General features: G+C 39.8%; 1 protein-coding gene across 1 annotated transcript in view; it reads left to right on the forward strand.

Moving 5' to 3' along the window:
* Positions 1–17,214, forward strand: part of DDX58 (DExD/H-box helicase 58) — a 55,776-nt gene that overhangs the window by 5,484 nt on the left and 33,078 nt on the right. The window contains exons 2-9 of the mRNA XM_043975232.1: positions 19–153; positions 2,263–2,444; positions 6,714–6,861; positions 8,336–8,467; positions 11,749–11,856; positions 12,636–12,789; positions 14,412–14,670; positions 15,795–15,957. Of these exons, the coding sequence (XP_043831167.1) occupies positions 19–153; positions 2,263–2,444; positions 6,714–6,861; positions 8,336–8,467; positions 11,749–11,856; positions 12,636–12,789; positions 14,412–14,670; positions 15,795–15,957 (1,281 nt within the window). The remainder of the gene's footprint in view (positions 1–18; positions 154–2,262; positions 2,445–6,713; positions 6,862–8,335; positions 8,468–11,748; positions 11,857–12,635; positions 12,790–14,411; positions 14,671–15,794; positions 15,958–17,214) is intronic.

Consider the following 17,214-nt stretch of genomic DNA (forward strand, 5'->3'; position numbering starts at 1 on the left):
TGTTTCATTTATTACTAGAAAATATACAAAGTATCCAAGCTGTGAAAACAAATAAGGGAGTCACAGCAGCCGCTACACTTTTTCTCGAGTGCTTATTAAAATTTGAAGAGACTGGTTGGTTCAGGGGCTTCCTGGATGCCCTTCATGGAGCAGGTCAGTATCTTCTTTCTGACAAATATAAGAGTAGTACAATTTAGTGGCTGATTAGTAGCCTAAAGGCACAAATCTCTAGCTTTGGTTTGTTAAAAGTCACATTTATGTTGTGCAGAGAATTACATTGTGAATCTTAAAGCACAACAGCCTACTGAATGAGGTTGTAAAAATAGTATTATTCCCATTTTACAGATGAAGAAACAGAGGGTCAGAGAGGTTATGGGACTTGTCCAACAAATACAGAAAGCAAAATGATAGATTTTTGTCATTTGAAGCACTGAAATCCAGTGCTCTTTTCACTACATCACACTGATTTTGATTTATTAATTATTAGAGCACAAGATCTGAGGGCTGATTTTGATTTTCTTATAAGCAAGTTGACTTACCTTTTTTTTTTTTTTTGTGACCACAGACTAAAATCTCAACTGTGTCTTGGCAAGGTATGCCAAGAGTGATGGGAGGGAAAGTGGATACCATTGTTGACCCAGGGAACATGGCTAGAGTCTAATTCAGCACTGCTTGTGGCACATGTTATACATACTAAATTCTTGTTGATGGATGGGTCCAGAGCGTTGTCCTGGGATATGTCATTCAACAAACATTTGTTAAAAAGTATCTGCTTTGGGGGCAGCTAGGTGGCGCAATGGATAAAACACTGGCCCTGGATTCAGGAAGACCTGAATTCAAATCCAGCTTCAGACACTTGACACTTACTAGCTGTGTGACCCTGGACAAGTCATTTAACCCTCATTGTCCCTCAGAAAAAAAAAAGTGTCTGCTTTGTGCCTGGCACTGCTGTAGCTATGGAAGTTACAAAAGAAAAAGAAAAATAGTCCCTGCCCAAAGGGAATTTAGATTTAATCAGTGGAGACAACATATGCATATAAAAGTTAAGTGCATACAAAATATACTTGAGGTAATTTGGAGAAGGGGAAAGGTGCAAGCACCTCAGGCTTAAGGAAAGGCCTTATAAAAAGTAGCAGGTAGGGGCAGCTAGTTGGTGCAGTGGATAAAGCACTGGCCCTGGATTCAGACACTTGACACGTACTAGCTGTGTGACCCTGGGCAAGTCACTTAACCCTCATTGCCCTGCCCCCCCCCAAAAAAGTAGCAGGTAAATTGAACTTGAAAACAAAAAGATGAGAAGGGAATTTATTGCAGGCAAGGGGTGGGGGGAGAGGGAGGGGAGGCAGGGATAGCATACTCATAGGCACAGCAACTAGAGAGGTTTGGGGAACATTGAGAAGACTATTTGGCTAGAGTGTAGAGTTCTTGAAGGGAAGTTATGTATTATAATTCAGAGAAAGTAGCTTGGAGCCAGTTTGTGAAGAGATTTAAATGCAGAAGTTTATATTTGATCTTAAAGGAAACCATTCGAGTTTATTGAGTAGTGGAATGACAATCAAAACTGAGCTTTAGGGGCAGCTAGGTGGCGCAGTGGATAGAGCACTGGCCCTGGAGTCAGGAGGACCTGAGTTCAAATCTGGCCTCAGACACTTAACACTTACTAGCTGTGTGACCCTGGGCAAGTCACTTAACCCCAATTGCCTCACCAAAAAAACCCCACCAAAAAACAAAAAAGCAAACAAACAAACAAAAACTGAGCTTTAGCAGCATCACTTTGACAGCCATATGGAAGATGGATTGGAGAAGAGAAAGATTTGATACAGGGGCCCAGCCCGATATAATGCTAAAAGCCAAAATCTATGCCACCCTCCCACACCTCATTCATGATATATGTTTTAAGGGTTAACAAGAGAACAAAAACCAGAAACCCCAAACTGAAGCTTAGCCCTGCAAAAATAAGGGGGGGAAATCTACTTCCCTTCTTTCTTTGAAGTGGGGGACTAGGGATGTGGAATACTGCATATATTGCCTGATATCCTTCTGCTGGTTAGCTTTGCTAACTGTTTACGAATTTTTTGTTATAAGGAAAGGCCCTTTCAGGGGAGGGGCGAGGAAGATGGAAGGAATATTTGGAAATGAAGGCGATAGCAACAAAAAAATTTAGAGTTATTCTCCAGGTATGAATTTACAGGTAGGGTTTTGATTCAAAAACAAGTTTAAGGTAGAAAACTGAGATGTCTCATTTTCTCCTGTTTTTTAAAGGTTATACTGGTCTTTTGGAAGCTATTCAAAATTGGAATTTCCAGAAGATTGAGAAGTTGGAGAAGCCCAAAGAGCTCTTGAAATATTTACATAAAGAATTTAGAGATGGCATTCATGCAGACATCATCCTTCCTAGAATTTCTAAGTGCCTACTAAATCAGCAGTGTGAAGAGATCAGACAGGTACAGTTCTTCAATGCTAAGACAAACAAAAAACCCCCACAATTTTTATTTGTTTTAAAAACTTTGAGAGGGGAAATACATTCATCTTCTAATTAATTTCTTAGGACTACAGAAAGTACTGAGAATTTAGAAATCTCCAAAGCTCACTTTATGCAATAACATTTAACATTGTTGCCTACCTCAGAAACAACTTAGAAGGAAAAAAAATCTTTAATGGACATCTCCATCTAGATGTTCTGTAGGCTTCTCAAATAGATGTCCCAGACAGAACTCTTGACTTTTCTTTGCAAACCCTCCATGTCTCAGTTTTTGTGGAGGGTGTTACTATACTTCTAGGCACCTGAGTTTTCAACCTTGGAGTCATCCTTGACACACTCACCCCTATTCTTCATGTGCAATAAGCCGCAAGTGTTGATCTTCCTCTGTAGTTCTTCTTGATTCCCCTTATTGTTGTAATTATTGGAATGATGCCACCTGCTGGAGACTTACTGTAGAAAAGCTCCGCCATGAGGTGAAGGTCTCTGAGGGCAAAACCATGCGTCTTTTCTTTGGCGTCAGGAAGTGACGTTTGCTTGTGGGAGGAAGAAGGGGGACCCTGGTGCTCTGACTCTCTCTCTTTCCTGAGGACTCCAGTGGAGAAGGGAGCTAGAAATGCGCTGTCCCTTTAATAGATAGTGCTTTATCCACTGCACCATCTAGCTGCCCCCCAACAAGTATTTTTAAATGACAACCATGTTCCAAACACTATATTGTAAGTACTGGGGCTGCAAAGGCAAATGAATAACAGCTTCTTCCCTCAAATAAGTTACATTTTTACCAAGGGTATACAGCATAGTGCAACAGAAAGAGCCCAAGACCAAAAGTCAGAAAGGTCCAAGTTCAAATCCAGCCTAAAATACTTACTACCCTCTGGTCTGGTTCCAATGTGAAAAAGAGGAGCTTTTTGACTGGCTGCTGAGCTGGAACTAAGAATGCTTACCAAAGTCGCCAACTCCATGATTATTCTTGTTTTGGTCCAGTTATTATTGGATTCGTGCATCAAACTCAGAAACTCCATTTTAAGTATATCTATCTCCTTTTAAAAAGCATTCAAGGGGGCAGCTAAGTAGTGCAGTGGATAAAGCACTGGCCCTGGATTCAGGAGGACCTGAGTTCAAATCTAGTCTCAGACCCTTGACACTAGCTGTGTGACCCTGGGCAAGTCACTTAACCCTCATTGCCCTGCCAAAAAACACATACACAATACTTGTTGGATTGAATTGGATTGAATCAATATCTGTACCCTCACCCTTTTGGTTATGGCATCCAACTATCAGTGAAATAACTAAAAACTAGACAGGGAAAGGGCAGAGAAGAAGCAAATTCACTCAGTTTATGAAAGGGATACAGCATTTTAGATGGATGCTGTAGTGTCTGTGGTGCTGCTGTTTATACAGTTGTTAAACAACTACTGTCACTACTGTGGTGAGTAAAACTATATGTGGTTGCCTTATCTCTGTCCCAAGTTTAGGGAAAATTAGCTGGGGTTTATCATATATTTGTTACTTAGAAATTAGAGGCTACTGTACCAGTTTTGGGGGCAGTAAGCATTTATTAAAGCATATCAAATATTAGAAAAGAGAGCGCATATGGCTCTGAAAGATAGGAAAACCTAACTAGCGGGGGGAAAGAGAGAGAGAGAGAGAGAGAGAGAGAGAGAGAGAGAGAGAGAGAGAGAGAGAGAGAGAGAGAGAGAGAACGAGAACGAGAACGAGAACGAGAACGAACTGGGCTGCATGGTTTCCCTTCGGGGTTCCCAGGGTCAAGAGAGAGATCAGCAAGCGTAAGCTCTCTGAGGGAAGAGGGAGAGGTTGTCCTTACACACTGCTTAAAGCTAATTGGCTAGCATCATTCAAATCTCTATTGGTTCACTAGATTTGAGGGTAGTTTGGCTCAGTCATGCTGATATCAGAGATTAGAGAACAGATCCTCTGGTGGGAACAAGGCTTTCAGGTGGGTGTGGTTTTGAGTGAGGTAACTTCCTGACTCTGGGCTGGCCTTAAGAAAGGTCTAGCCAGGCTCTCTCAGCAGGGGGCCTCTGGGAGTCCCCAAACCCCTATTATTAATAATTTTCATCACCACTACCACCACTATTACTGCCACCACTAAGATAAGCATACAGCAAGAACTTAATATTCGTTATATATGGACAAGTAATTTTTAATAATAAAGGAATATATAATTATATAAAATAATAATACATAAGAAATATAACAATACATTATAAAAACTGATATATAATAATAATAATTGTTTCTACTCCTATAGGTTATTATCAAAAGTCTCAAACCGGGGTAGCTAGGTGGTACAGTGGATAAAGCACCGGCCCTGGAGTCAGGAGGACCTGAGTTCAAATCCAGCCCTAGACACTTAACAATTACTAGCTGTGTGACCCTGGGCAAGTCACTTAACTCCAATTGCCTCACCAAAAAAAAAAAGTTTCATACCGTTTCATCAGAATGTAGGAGGATTGGGCATAAGAAATAGGAATTGGACCACTTCTAATATGGGAATAACTTTTAAAATAAAGACAGACACAAGTGAGAGGTGCTGTTATGTGGTTAGGAAGACAGCTTGAAGTCTGGAGGTATTGATTGGGGTCAAGTTTTGCCTCTGACATACTGTCTCCATGACCTAGCACAAGTCACTTAACCTCTTAGGATCCCCAAGCAACTCTCTAAGACTGTAAGTTGAACAGCAGTTAATTACAGCCTTGCACTGACAGAGGGATTTCATCCTCATAGGGAATTAGTCCCCTGTACAAATAAAGTCACAGTATTAACTAGGGGCAAAGATTTTCTCATTCACTGCTATAAAAGCATTCTATTACATTCTCAGATGTGACTTCATCAGACCTCAGGGGCCCAAAATCTTTATCAGAGGGATACTTCTCCAGTGTTACCATGAGATAACATGTATCAGTGAGTAAATTAATAACAGCTGCCATTTATATAAAACTTTTTAGTTTGCAAAATATTAGCATATATCTGGTCTTTTTTGTTTTCATTAAATTCTATGTCAGATTCAGTTTTTGGTTGGATAATCATCTCTGCTTTTTTAATTTGCTGCCAAACTTGTATAAACGCCTTTTTCTCCCATAAGTGAAAATATTCTCTAATAAGGAAAATTATTTGGGGGGGTTCTGTCACTAACAGGTAGCAGCATGTAATATAAAAAACAACCACAACAAAAAACCCCACTTCTGACCTAGGTTTTAGTCCCCACTCTGTTACTGACTGATCTTTAAACTTGGGCTAATTACTTAGCCTATTTCAGCCTCAGTTACTTCTTCTGAAAGATGAGATCTGCCTAGATATTATAGGATGACAGATTTCAAAATGGAAGACTGAAAGTGTCTTCCATCATGTAAAACCTCTTCATTTTTCAGGTGATAAAACTCAAGTTCAGAGACTTACTCAAGGTCACACAGGTAGAAATGGGCAAAATGAGGAGTTGAACCCAAATCCTCTGATTGGAGATCTAGTCCTCCTTCCATATTGCCACACTGCTAAGGTCCTCTCCTTCTCTGAAATGATGTGAACTGAATATCTCAGTAACCCAGGTTTCGTAATGCCATAAAACAGGACTTGACTCTAAGCTCTTCTTGAGAATGCCAGTGGGAGAGATGGTATATTGAATTGAAAGTTGAGAAGCCCAAACTCTATTGTTTTTGGTTCTGAAATTAAATTTCCTTGTATTCTTTTCATTTCGTTTTGTTTTTGTTTTGGTGAGGCAATTGGGGTTAAGTGACTTGCCCAGAGTCACACAGCTAGTAAGTGTCAAGTGTCTGAGGCTGGATTTGAACTCAGGTCCTCCTGAATCCAAGGCTGGTGCTCTATCCACTGTGCCACCTAGCTGCCCCAATTTCCATGTATTCTTTTTTTTTTTGGTGAGGCAATTGGGTTTAAGTGACTTACCCAGGGTCACACAGCTAGTAAGTATCAAGTGTCTGAGGCCAGATTTGAACTCAGGTCCTCCTGACTTCAGGGCCAGTGCTCTATCCACTGCGCCAACTAGCTGCCCCAATTTCCATGCATTCTTACACCAGTACTCCCTTAGTTTCCTCATCTTACCATTAGATAATAGCTTTTTAGAACCTTTTTACCAGAGAACTCATGGAACCAAATGAGAGCATCATAACCTAGCAGCTATGAAATTGGTGTTCTTCCTATGGATGGCTAGTGTGGTAGTGAAAAATACTTTTCAACCAATTTCATATCCCTTGTTTAGGCTCAAAACAATGCTGGGAACATTGCTGGTGCAGATAAATTGGCTGAACATCTTCTTCGATCAGACAAAGAAAACTGGCCCAGAGTACTGAAGTTGGCTTTAGAAGCTGAAGAATATGAATTTAGTAAGCTGTGGACCGTGGAGGAAGGTAGAGTGTCATAAGTCAGACTGCTGAAATGGGAAATGGGAGGATACTGAAAAATACAAAACACCAAAACTTTTTCCCCTCCTTTTTTTTTTTTTTTTGCTTGCTTATCCCTAAATACAAGGGTAAGCAGGTATGGTTGTCTCAAAGAGAGGCTGTGAAATGATATTTTGGAAATTTAGTAGATAGCAACCCACCTAATGGTTTGCTTCTGATTGAACTCTAGAGGTAGACAGGGGTTAGCTTGTCTTGATATAGAATAGACTGAATGGGCCATACAATCTCAAAAGATTAATTTGTTAAAACTCATTCTTGGGGCAGCTAGATGGCGTAGTGGATAGAGCACCGGCCCTGGAGTCAGGAGTACCTGAGTTCAAATCCGGCCTCAGACACTTAACACTTACTAGCTGTGTGACCCTAGGCAAGTCACTTAACCCCAATTGCCTCACTAAAAAAAAACCAAAAAAACCCCAAAAAACCCTCATTCTTTTGGGGGGGGCAGGGCAATGAGGGTTAAGTGACTTGCTCAGGGTCACACAGCTAGTGTCAAGTGTCTGAGGCTGGATTTGAATTTGGGTCCTCCTAAATCCAGGACTGGTGCTTTATCTACTGTACCACCTAGCAGCCCCCTAAAACTCATTCTTGATAGACTTGGTGTCATTAGAACTGAAATCTTTGGTGTGTTTTTTTTCCTTTTGGTTTCTTTTTCAAACTTAAGTCTTCATAGTTGGTATATAAAGCTAGGAGTTTTGCCTCTAGCTTGGGTAAATTACTTAAATTGTTTGATCCTCAGTTTTCCTTCTTGAAAAACGAGGATAACTTTTCCCTTGTGCATAATATGATGTTATAATTATTACTTTATAAATGTGCTGTTGTTATTGCATTCTCAAAAGATCCATGATTTTTATCACTCCTCACCAATGTGTGTCGTATTAGACACTGTGGCCAAAAAAAAAAAAAATACATCAATTGGTAACCGATTTTCTGGTGACAAGATTATAGTGGTGATGATGATTGTCAAAAATTCTAGTCTAGACTTTCTTGGACATCTTTGTAAGTCTAGCAATCAAGTTCATAGGCATGTGCTTTCTTTGTGCTGGAGTTATTTAGAAATGGATATTATCAAGGCTTGTCGAGTCACATTAGAATGAGTTACATTATGGGATTCCAAACACTGAATGGTTCTGACTTTCAGCTGAAGAATATGTAAAGGGAGTAGAGGTGAGATATCTAAATATTTCAAAACCTTACGTTGTAAAAATTGAGAATACCTGATCCATTGACCCATCCATTTATCAAGTTGTCTCTGTGGTATGAACTGGATGAGTGAATTTTTCATATTACTCTTCCTTGGGATTGTGTGGTCATCAGTCTTCTGTATAAACTTGCAATGTCCACCCTAAATATCCCTAAAAATTCCCCAAAATGATGAAATTGATCATATTAAGATTCTAAAATGCTCAATGGCCTTGTTCAGATATAAATGGAACAGAAGATGTTGAGATTGATGACTCTCAGGATGAAGATGGTGGTATGTCTTCCATACAGATATGCTACAAAGAAGAATCAGAAGAGCAAAATCTCAGTGAGAACTCGTGTCCACTTTCTGGTATGCAAAGCTATTTGTTCTTCTAATCAATAACACTGTGTCCTAAGAATCTAATATGGAAGGATGATTGTAAATTTTTTCTTTTTAACATTGCCAACAGGAACCCAACTCTAGTCCCTCTTCCATAGGACAACTCTTTGGTTATTTAAAGATAGCTAACCTCTTTGTTCTAACAACCTATTTACCTCTCTTCTCCTGATTAAACATTCTTGCTTCAGCCAATCCTTGTGTAGCATGTTGTTTTAAACTCCTTTATTCCTCTGGTTGCCTTCCTGTATATGCATTTCAGATTGTCAATTGCCTTCCTAAAATGTGACTCCCAGAGCAAAACTCAGTACTTCATATGTGGTCTAATGACAGCAGACCACGATGGGACTATAGCCTCCTTTGTTCTAGACCACTTAAACAGCTTAATTAATCAACTAATTAATGCAACTTAAGACCATTTTAGTTTGAGGTGGGGACTGTTGTTACACTGTTAATGCATTGAAATTAATAGTTAATGCAACTCAAGTTTTTTAATTCAGCTTGGGTTATTTGGGGGTGGGGTTGCCATATTAAATTTTTGATTCATTGAACTTTCAGTCTATTAAAAAAAACAGGTCTCATCATATAAATTGTTTTTTGGTCATGTCTCTCCTATCCTATTCTACAGTTGAACCATGTGTAGCACTTTATATTTATTCTCATTAAACATTAGATTCAGCCCATCACCCTACTATGTTGAGATATTTTATTTTTTGGTTTCTGTTTCTGTCATACAACGTTACCTATCTTTCCCAACTTTGTTATCTGTAAATTTGGTAAGCATGCCATCCGTTCCTTCATCCACAAAATAAATAAATGCTTTGAAGAAACCAGGGACAAGACACCAAGGATGTTACATCAGAAGAAAAGCCTTCATGCTAATGTTAATCACAACCCTTTGGATCTAGTCAAAGTTTCAGAGCTGAAAAGTACCTTAGAGGTCAGATCCAAACCTCTCATTTCACCAAAAAGGAAACTGAGGCCCAGAGATGTTAAGTGGCTTCCTCCATGTCACAAAGCTAAGTAAGAGTCAAACCCAGGTTTTCTAGACTTCATCTTTACTGCACTGTCATCCAGCCATTATCTAAATACATCTAATTCTTCTATGATCTAGTTCACATTTCTCTATTTTATTCATTAAGAATATTATTAAAGGCTTTCTTAAATGCCTTGTCAAAATCTAGATATGCCAGGAACACTAGATACAGGGATTTGGGCAAAGAAGGTCAGGGTTGATCGATAGAAATTTAATAGAAATTTTAAATTTATATGCTTAGAAGTGATGGTCACTGAGGCAATGGCAGTGAATAAGATGTCCATGGGACCTATTGCACATCTTCAAGTTTGGGAGACATTCTCAAATGTTGTATTTGGAATATAGGAACTGATATTCCGTTGTATTTTGTGGTTTTTTGTTTTGTTTTGTTTTGTTTTTTTGGCAGGGCAATGAGGCCAGGTTTGAACTCGGGTCCTCCTGACTCCAGCGCTGGTGCTCTATCCACTGCGCCACCTAGCTGCCCCTATTCCATTGTATTTTTTTTTTTTTTGCTTTTTTTTTTTTTTGCAGGGCAATGGGGGTTAAGTGACTTGCCCAGGGTCACACAGCTAGTTAAGTGTCAAGTGTCTGAGGCTGGATTTGAACTCAGGTCCTCCTGAATCCAAGGCCAGTGCTTTATCCACTGCGCCACCTGGCTGCCCTCCATTCCATTGTATTTTAATAAACATTTGATTTTGAGTTAACTTTCAGAGCAAGTTACCTTTCATTCTATAAGAGCCAAGAGAACATTGGGGAGAGTAGTGATTAAAAATTAATTTTATTTATTTCTCTTACTAATCTTCTCTTATTTTTTATTTATTTTATTAGTCCCAGAAATACAATATTTTCACAATTAAATGAACAAATGTCTTAGCTGATAAAGAGAAAAGTTTTAGTCTTTTAATTTGGTTTACATTTATGGACAACTCCCTAACTTCTCATTCATAATCAATGGATATTTTAAATTCTTCTTGACCTATATTGACCTATCTGGCATGATATAATGGATGGAGAGTTAGCCTCAAATTTGGGAAGACCTGGGTTCAATTTCTGTCTCTGACAGTATTCTAAGCAACTCTCTAAGACCAAAAGTTGCAGAGAAGGTGCCACCCACACCTGGAAACTCCTGCTACCAGTGAAATCTCTTTCACTAAAACAGCCATTATGTGTTTGTTACCCATCATCTGGATCCATGAAGCTACTTCTTCAAGCTTGATATCAAAAGGTATTGCTCTTCTTGGCATGTATCTTCCTTGCAAGGCCCTAAGATCTGTTCCTTAAGAGCAAATCTATTGGACTTTTCCTTTTTTTTCCCATCTATCACTGACCTGATTGATCTCCCTGCTTCTAGTCTCTTTCCATCCCCTTTCCCCACATCTGACCATGTCACTCCCTTATTCAACAGACTCTAATGTCTCCTTATTACCTCTGGGTTCAAATACAAAATCTATCATTTGGCATTTAAAGCCTCTCACAGGGGGCAGCCAGGTGGTGCAGTGGATAAAGTACTGGCCCTGGATTCAGGAGGACCTGAGTTCAAATTTGACCTCAGACACTTGATGCATACTAGCTGTGTGACCTTGGGCAAGTCACTTAACCCTCATTGTTCTGCCAAAAAAAAAGCCTCATACAGCCTGGCTTCAAAACACATTTCCTGTCTTATTATATATTATTTTCTTTTAGGCATTTCATGATCCTTCTAAATCATCCTTCCTTATAAAGCACCTTACATTTATAGGTTGCCTGGAATGGTATTCCCTTATCACCTCTGTCCCTTAGAATGTCTAGTTTCCTTCAAGCATTCCTACCTTTTACAAAAGGCCTTTCCAAACTTCTCCCTACCTCTCCTCCAAAACTATTCTGAATCTGTTTTGTGCATTTATTTTTAATGTACATTGTGCGTGTATATGTTTTCCTTGATACAATAGAAGCCCCTTGAGGATAGAATCAGCTTTATTTTTTTTGCCTCTGTGCTTACCATAGTACTTAATAAGTGTCGATTGATTGATTCTCATTAGTTGAGGGCTGCCGTAACTATGGTTAACAAGGATACAAAGTCCATGGTAAAAGCAATATGGTAAGTTCTTGGAGCCTTTGGAAGGAAGACTTTCTATAAATAGGATGGTAGTTACTTTCCTTTGGAATAGAGATGTTACGAAATATGAAACTACCCTTTAGAATGCTAGATGTTTAATCACTCTACATCCCTGTCTTACAGAAACTCCTGAGAAGTCACAGTATATCCCACTGAAGCCAAGGAGTTACCAACTGGAGCTCGCCAGCCCAGCTTTAGAAGGAAAAAATACAATAATATGTGCACCCACTGGTAAGCCCACCTCCATCCTTTCTCTGCTCCATACAAGGGAAAAGGTTGGAACCTGCCCATCTTCTCTAGTGATATGCTTTTTTGAAAGAACTGACATAAAACATATATGATCCCAATTATTTTAATCCCAAGGTATTTTGTTGTTAATTCAACTTAAGTTTGTTAAGTCGGCTTAAGGCTGTATTAGTTTAAAGTGAAAGACTAGTATGGAAGATTGTTTTGGACACTTAGACGTCAGAATCCATGATATGATAGCAGCTTGTATTGTTACAAAGTAGCTGTAGATTCTTAGTTGGACATTAACATCTGTAGCCATTAATTTTGTCATTATTTAACTTGAAAAAAATTATGATTCAATCAGTATGGGTATTCCTTCCACCAGTGCAGATTGCAACCCTTCCATTCCTAAGTAGATGGTCATTATGAGATTTTTTGATGCTGAACCTATCAGGTAACAGAAGCTAGTTCTTGAAGGACAGATGCATAGGTCATTGCCAGATCCACATTTGGGAGCTTTTCCCGCTTGGTGTGACATGACAGAGCTAGACTTCAGCCACCCAGGTCACCTACATATAATGAAGTATAATAGTATAACTTTAGGTCGGGGGAGGGAGCAAGGACAGTAATAGCTGCTTAGCAGATTCTTAGTAGATGCTTAGCAGCTTTAGGGGAAGGTAGCAGAGTATTACTGTTGACTGGATTTGTGGTAGAAGAAAAGACTTTTTTAAAGTGACCTCTTTTTTATTACATCTATAATTTTTTTCCCTCTATGCAAAAAGGAAGTGGGAAAACCTTTGTTGCACTTCTCGTATGTGAAAGTCATCTAACAAATAACCCAATGGGACAGAAAAGAAAGGTTGTCTTCTTGGCTACTAAAGTCCCAGTGTACGAACAGCAGAAATCTGTGTTCACAAAGCACTTTGAAAGGCTGGGGTAGGTATAACTGTCAGTTTGGCTTCTATTCCTTGTTTTACATGAGTGCTGTTTCTTTGGAAGGGACGGTATATAGCGGTATACTTGGAATCAAAAGGACATGAGTTCAAATCCTGCCTGTGACACTGGCTGTTTGACTTTGAACAAGCTACTTTACATTTTCTGAGATTTTTATTTTCATCTATTGAAATAGGGATAAAAATAGTAACACTAGTTTCAAACGTTTTGTGATCAAAATGAGATAGCATACAGCACTTTACAGACCTTAAAATGCAGTATAAGTATTAGCCATTATTATTTGGAAGTATCTCAAATTGATCATTTCTCTTTCGTTCAATGAGCATTAAGTGACTTGCCCAGGGTCACACAGCTAGTAAATGTCAAGTGTCTGAGGCCGGATTTGAACTCAGGTCCTCCTGAATCCAGGGCCAGTGCTTTATCCACTGCGCCACCTAGCTGTCCTCTTCCTTCCTTCCTTCCTTCCTTCCTTCCTTCCTTCCTTCCTTCCTTCCTTCCTTCCTTCCTTCCTTCCTTCCTTCCTTCCTTCCTTCCTTCCTTCCTTTCTTTCTTTCTTTTTTCAAATTGATCATTTCTTAAATTTATTCTTGAAGCATTATGCTACTTATAATTTTTGCTTGAGAGGCAGCAAGGCATTATAAATATAGGGCTGACCCTGGTGTGGAACTGTGAGACCACTAGCAATTTAGTTAATGCCTCAGTGCTTTAGGTGACTTCTCTAAAGCTAAGTCAACCAAGTTGCTGAGCTGTATCAGGGTGGGGAATTTTCTTTCTTTCTTTCCTTCTTTTTTTTTTTTTTTTTTTTTTTTGGTGAGGCAGTTGGGATTAAGTGACTTGCCCAGGGTCACACAGCTAGTAAGTGTCAAGTGTCTGAGGCTGGATTTGAACTCAGGTCCTCCTAAATCCAGGGCCAGTGCTCTATTCACTGTGCCACCTAGCTGCCTAAGGGGAGGGAATTTTCATACTGGGAATTCTCCACATTCATGAAATGAAAGTTTCGGTCCAACTTGATGTGGGCCTTAAGTTGTACCCAGATTGTTAGGTAAACTAGAAATCCTGATCTCTCTGGCCACATTGTTCCAGATGAATAAGCAACTTATGCAGACATAAATTTGACACTTCAGATGGTACTTTTGAGTCTCATACCTTACAGTTGTCTTGACTCTGTTTAGTATGAACCTCTCCTAGTGTTCTGAAAGAGTTAACATACTTTCAAATTAGAGTTGTTTATGCCCAGGTAATAACTGCTTCATCTGGCATCTGCCATCTCAGCATCTCCTTTTTCTGTGATTCCTCTGTCTTGTCACACTGGGTTTAAAAGAGAGAGGGATAGAGACTGGACCTGTGATTTCATTGGAATAGGGTGCTCCTAGGTGAAGAATTCCCTCTGCCAATGCAGGTTTGTACCTCCTCGACAAATTTGTTTTGTGGAGTTGCCCAGAGCCTTGAGAGGCTATGCAATTTGCCCAGGGTGACCCAGCCAATAGGTGTCAAAGGAAAGCTTTGAGCCTGTCTTCTTGGTTCCAAGGCCATCTCTCTGTCCATTACACTATGTTGCTTCTAGTTGGGGTTTTTCATGAAAAAAAAATTCTTTTCTCTCCCAGGTACAAAGTCACAGGCATTTGTGGAGAAACTGTTGAAGATGTCCCTGTGGAACATGTTGTTGACAGCAATGATATTATTGTGCTGACCCCACAGATCCTTGTGAACAGCCTCAGGAGTGGGACCATTCGATCCCTCTCTGTTTTTACTCTGATGATTTTTGATGAATGCCACAACACCAACAAAAACCATCCTTATAATGTGCTCATGATCAATTACCTGGATCAGAAACTTAGAAGATCAGCAGGCCCACTGCCTCAAGTGCGTCATGAAGGGAATTAGTTGTAGCAGCTAAGTGACTGCCACATAGTACAGTAGAAAGAAAGAGTGTTAGGGGCAGCTAGGTGGCGCAGTGGATAGAGCACCGGCCCTGGAGTCAGGAGTACCTGAGTTCAAATCCGGCCTCAGACACTTAACACTTACTAGCTGTGTGACCCTGGGCAAGTCACTTAACCCCAATTGCCTCACTAAAAAAAAAATTAATAAAAAGAAAGAGTGCTAGCTCTGGAGTTTGAGGGCCCAGATTCAAATCCTGCTTTTGACAGTTCCAATCGGGCAAGTCACTTAATCTTCCTGGGCCTCAGTTTTCTCATCTATACAATGAGAGGATCAGTCATCAAGCATTTATTAAGCTTGAATTTCAAACTATCCCTGGTGCTTCCCCTCTGAAGTCATTTAGTCTTTCCCTTGAGCACCTCTACAGCAGACATAGCAAACGGAAACTTCAGCAACTTACACCACTTGTGACCACAGTTGAACAAAGATTAAAATGTAACTGTGAACCATAGATAATGTTAATAGGTGGTTTTCTAGGTCAATATGGGACAGCAGGGAACCTTCCACTGCCCCTGTCTCTTTTTCAGTTTTGTTATACCTCCTCTAGAGGGAGAATGTTTGCTTTAATGTAAAGAATGCAGGATCAGGTGGGTGGGAAACCTTGCTGCTAATCCTGAAGGCAATTCATTTTCTACCAGGGAGTGTTTTTTGCTTTTTTGGAAACTAGTTCATAAACCAGCTTCTTTGATAACTCATTTACCTAACTAATTCATTGATTCGGCTGTCAGAACTAAATTCTCTTTGTTCTAAATGTTAGCAAAGTAACTTTGCTTGTTCTTCAAGTTCGTTTCCTCTTTTTTTAAAAAAAATGTTAACTGGAGGGAATGGGGCAGGTGACATTTTAGAAGCTTACTGCCTTTTTTTTTTAAGAGGCAGTTGGAGTTAAGTGACTTGCCCAGGGTCAAACAGCTAGTAAGCATTTGAGACTGGATTTGAACTCAGGTCCTCCCGACTCCAGGGCCAGTGCTCCATCCACTATGCCACCTAACTGCCACAAAGCTTATTGCTTTTCCAAAAAGTGTAACTGTTTGGTAATCGTGTGTTCTCAGGTCATTGGATTGACTGCTTCTGTAGGAGTTGGTGATGCCAAAGATAAGTCTGACACAATAGAACATATCTGTCAGCTCTGTGCCTGTCTTGATGCATCAGTCATATCAACAGTGAAGAAGAACGTGAGTGACTTGGAGCAAGTTGTTTATAAACCAGAGAAATGTAAGTGAGGTCTGGGAATAAGTCCCTAGGCACTCCATTTTATTCAGCTGTTAATGTTAGGTACTTGACTGCATTTAACTCAGCTGCTAACATTAAGTACTTTTCATCCATGCTCCTTAAATGAGTTCAGTCTCTCCCATGGACATGGAACTTTTGTCTTTACTGATCATAGAAGCTCTCTTCCCAATCCATTCTCCTCTTGGACCATCTGATATGATATTTGTTTGTTTTTTGGTTGGGCAATGAAGGCTAAGTGACTTGTTCAAGGTCACACAGCTAGTGTTAGGTGTCTGAGGCAGGATTTGAACTCAGGTTCTCCTGACTCCAGGGCTGGTGCTTATCCACTGTGCCGCCTAGCTACCCCCTTGATGCTTTTTTTTTTAAATACGTTTTTTTACTCACTAAGTAGTGGGAAAGCACCAGTGGTGTTGGGCCTATTGAGGTCAAGACCCCTGTTGGTTTGGACTACATAAAGCATATTTATCGGGCAGTTAGGTGGCAAAGTAGATATAGTGCCAGCCTGGAAATCAGGAAGACCTGAGTTCAAATTTGACCTCAAACTCTTACTAGCTATGTGACCCTGGGGAAGTCACTTAACCTTGTTTGCCTTCCTTCATCATCTGTGTAAAAAAAATTAATAATTCACTAGCTAATCTAACCTGGAAAAATTATATAATTGGATTTATGAAAAATTATAAACTTAGAGAAATTATAATTGGGCCATAAGTCCCTTCATGGTTGGCATTCAAATGTAGAATTATTTTTGTTTGATTGGCCCTAATTTTGGGGGCTAATCTGACTGGAGGACTAATCTGGGGACTTTTGACTGTTTGGCTATCTGACTTCATTAATTTAATGTGGGCTGTTTATAAAGTTCTACCACACTGCTCCACTCCCAAATTGATAAGCAAAATATTAAGAAGCCTCTTAACTAAATAATCAAAGCAGAGTTTATTTATGAGATACTATTTAAAATTAAGAATACAGGGAAATAAAATGTACAACCTGACTGCATTGCAGTGTCTCTTTCCCACCTGCTGTGCCCCTAACTTTTTTAATACAATAAGGGCATTAGCCGCCTCTTGCCTCAGGGTAAGTACTTTACCTGCTCAGCTTCTTTCTTCTAACTCCTCTTAAGCTTCACTTTCTCCAACCCTGTGCTGACTGCTTCTATGCTCTCCGCTGCCTCCTGTTCAGTCTGTCTTCTGCCGCCTTTGCTCCTAGTCCTGCGTTGCTGTTCCTCTCGTCCCCCTCTTC

Source organism: Dromiciops gliroides, chromosome 1 (genome assembly GCF_019393635.1).
Source record: "Dromiciops gliroides isolate mDroGli1 chromosome 1, mDroGli1.pri, whole genome shotgun sequence".
Lineage (NCBI taxonomy): Eukaryota > Metazoa > Chordata > Mammalia > Microbiotheria > Microbiotheriidae > Dromiciops > Dromiciops gliroides.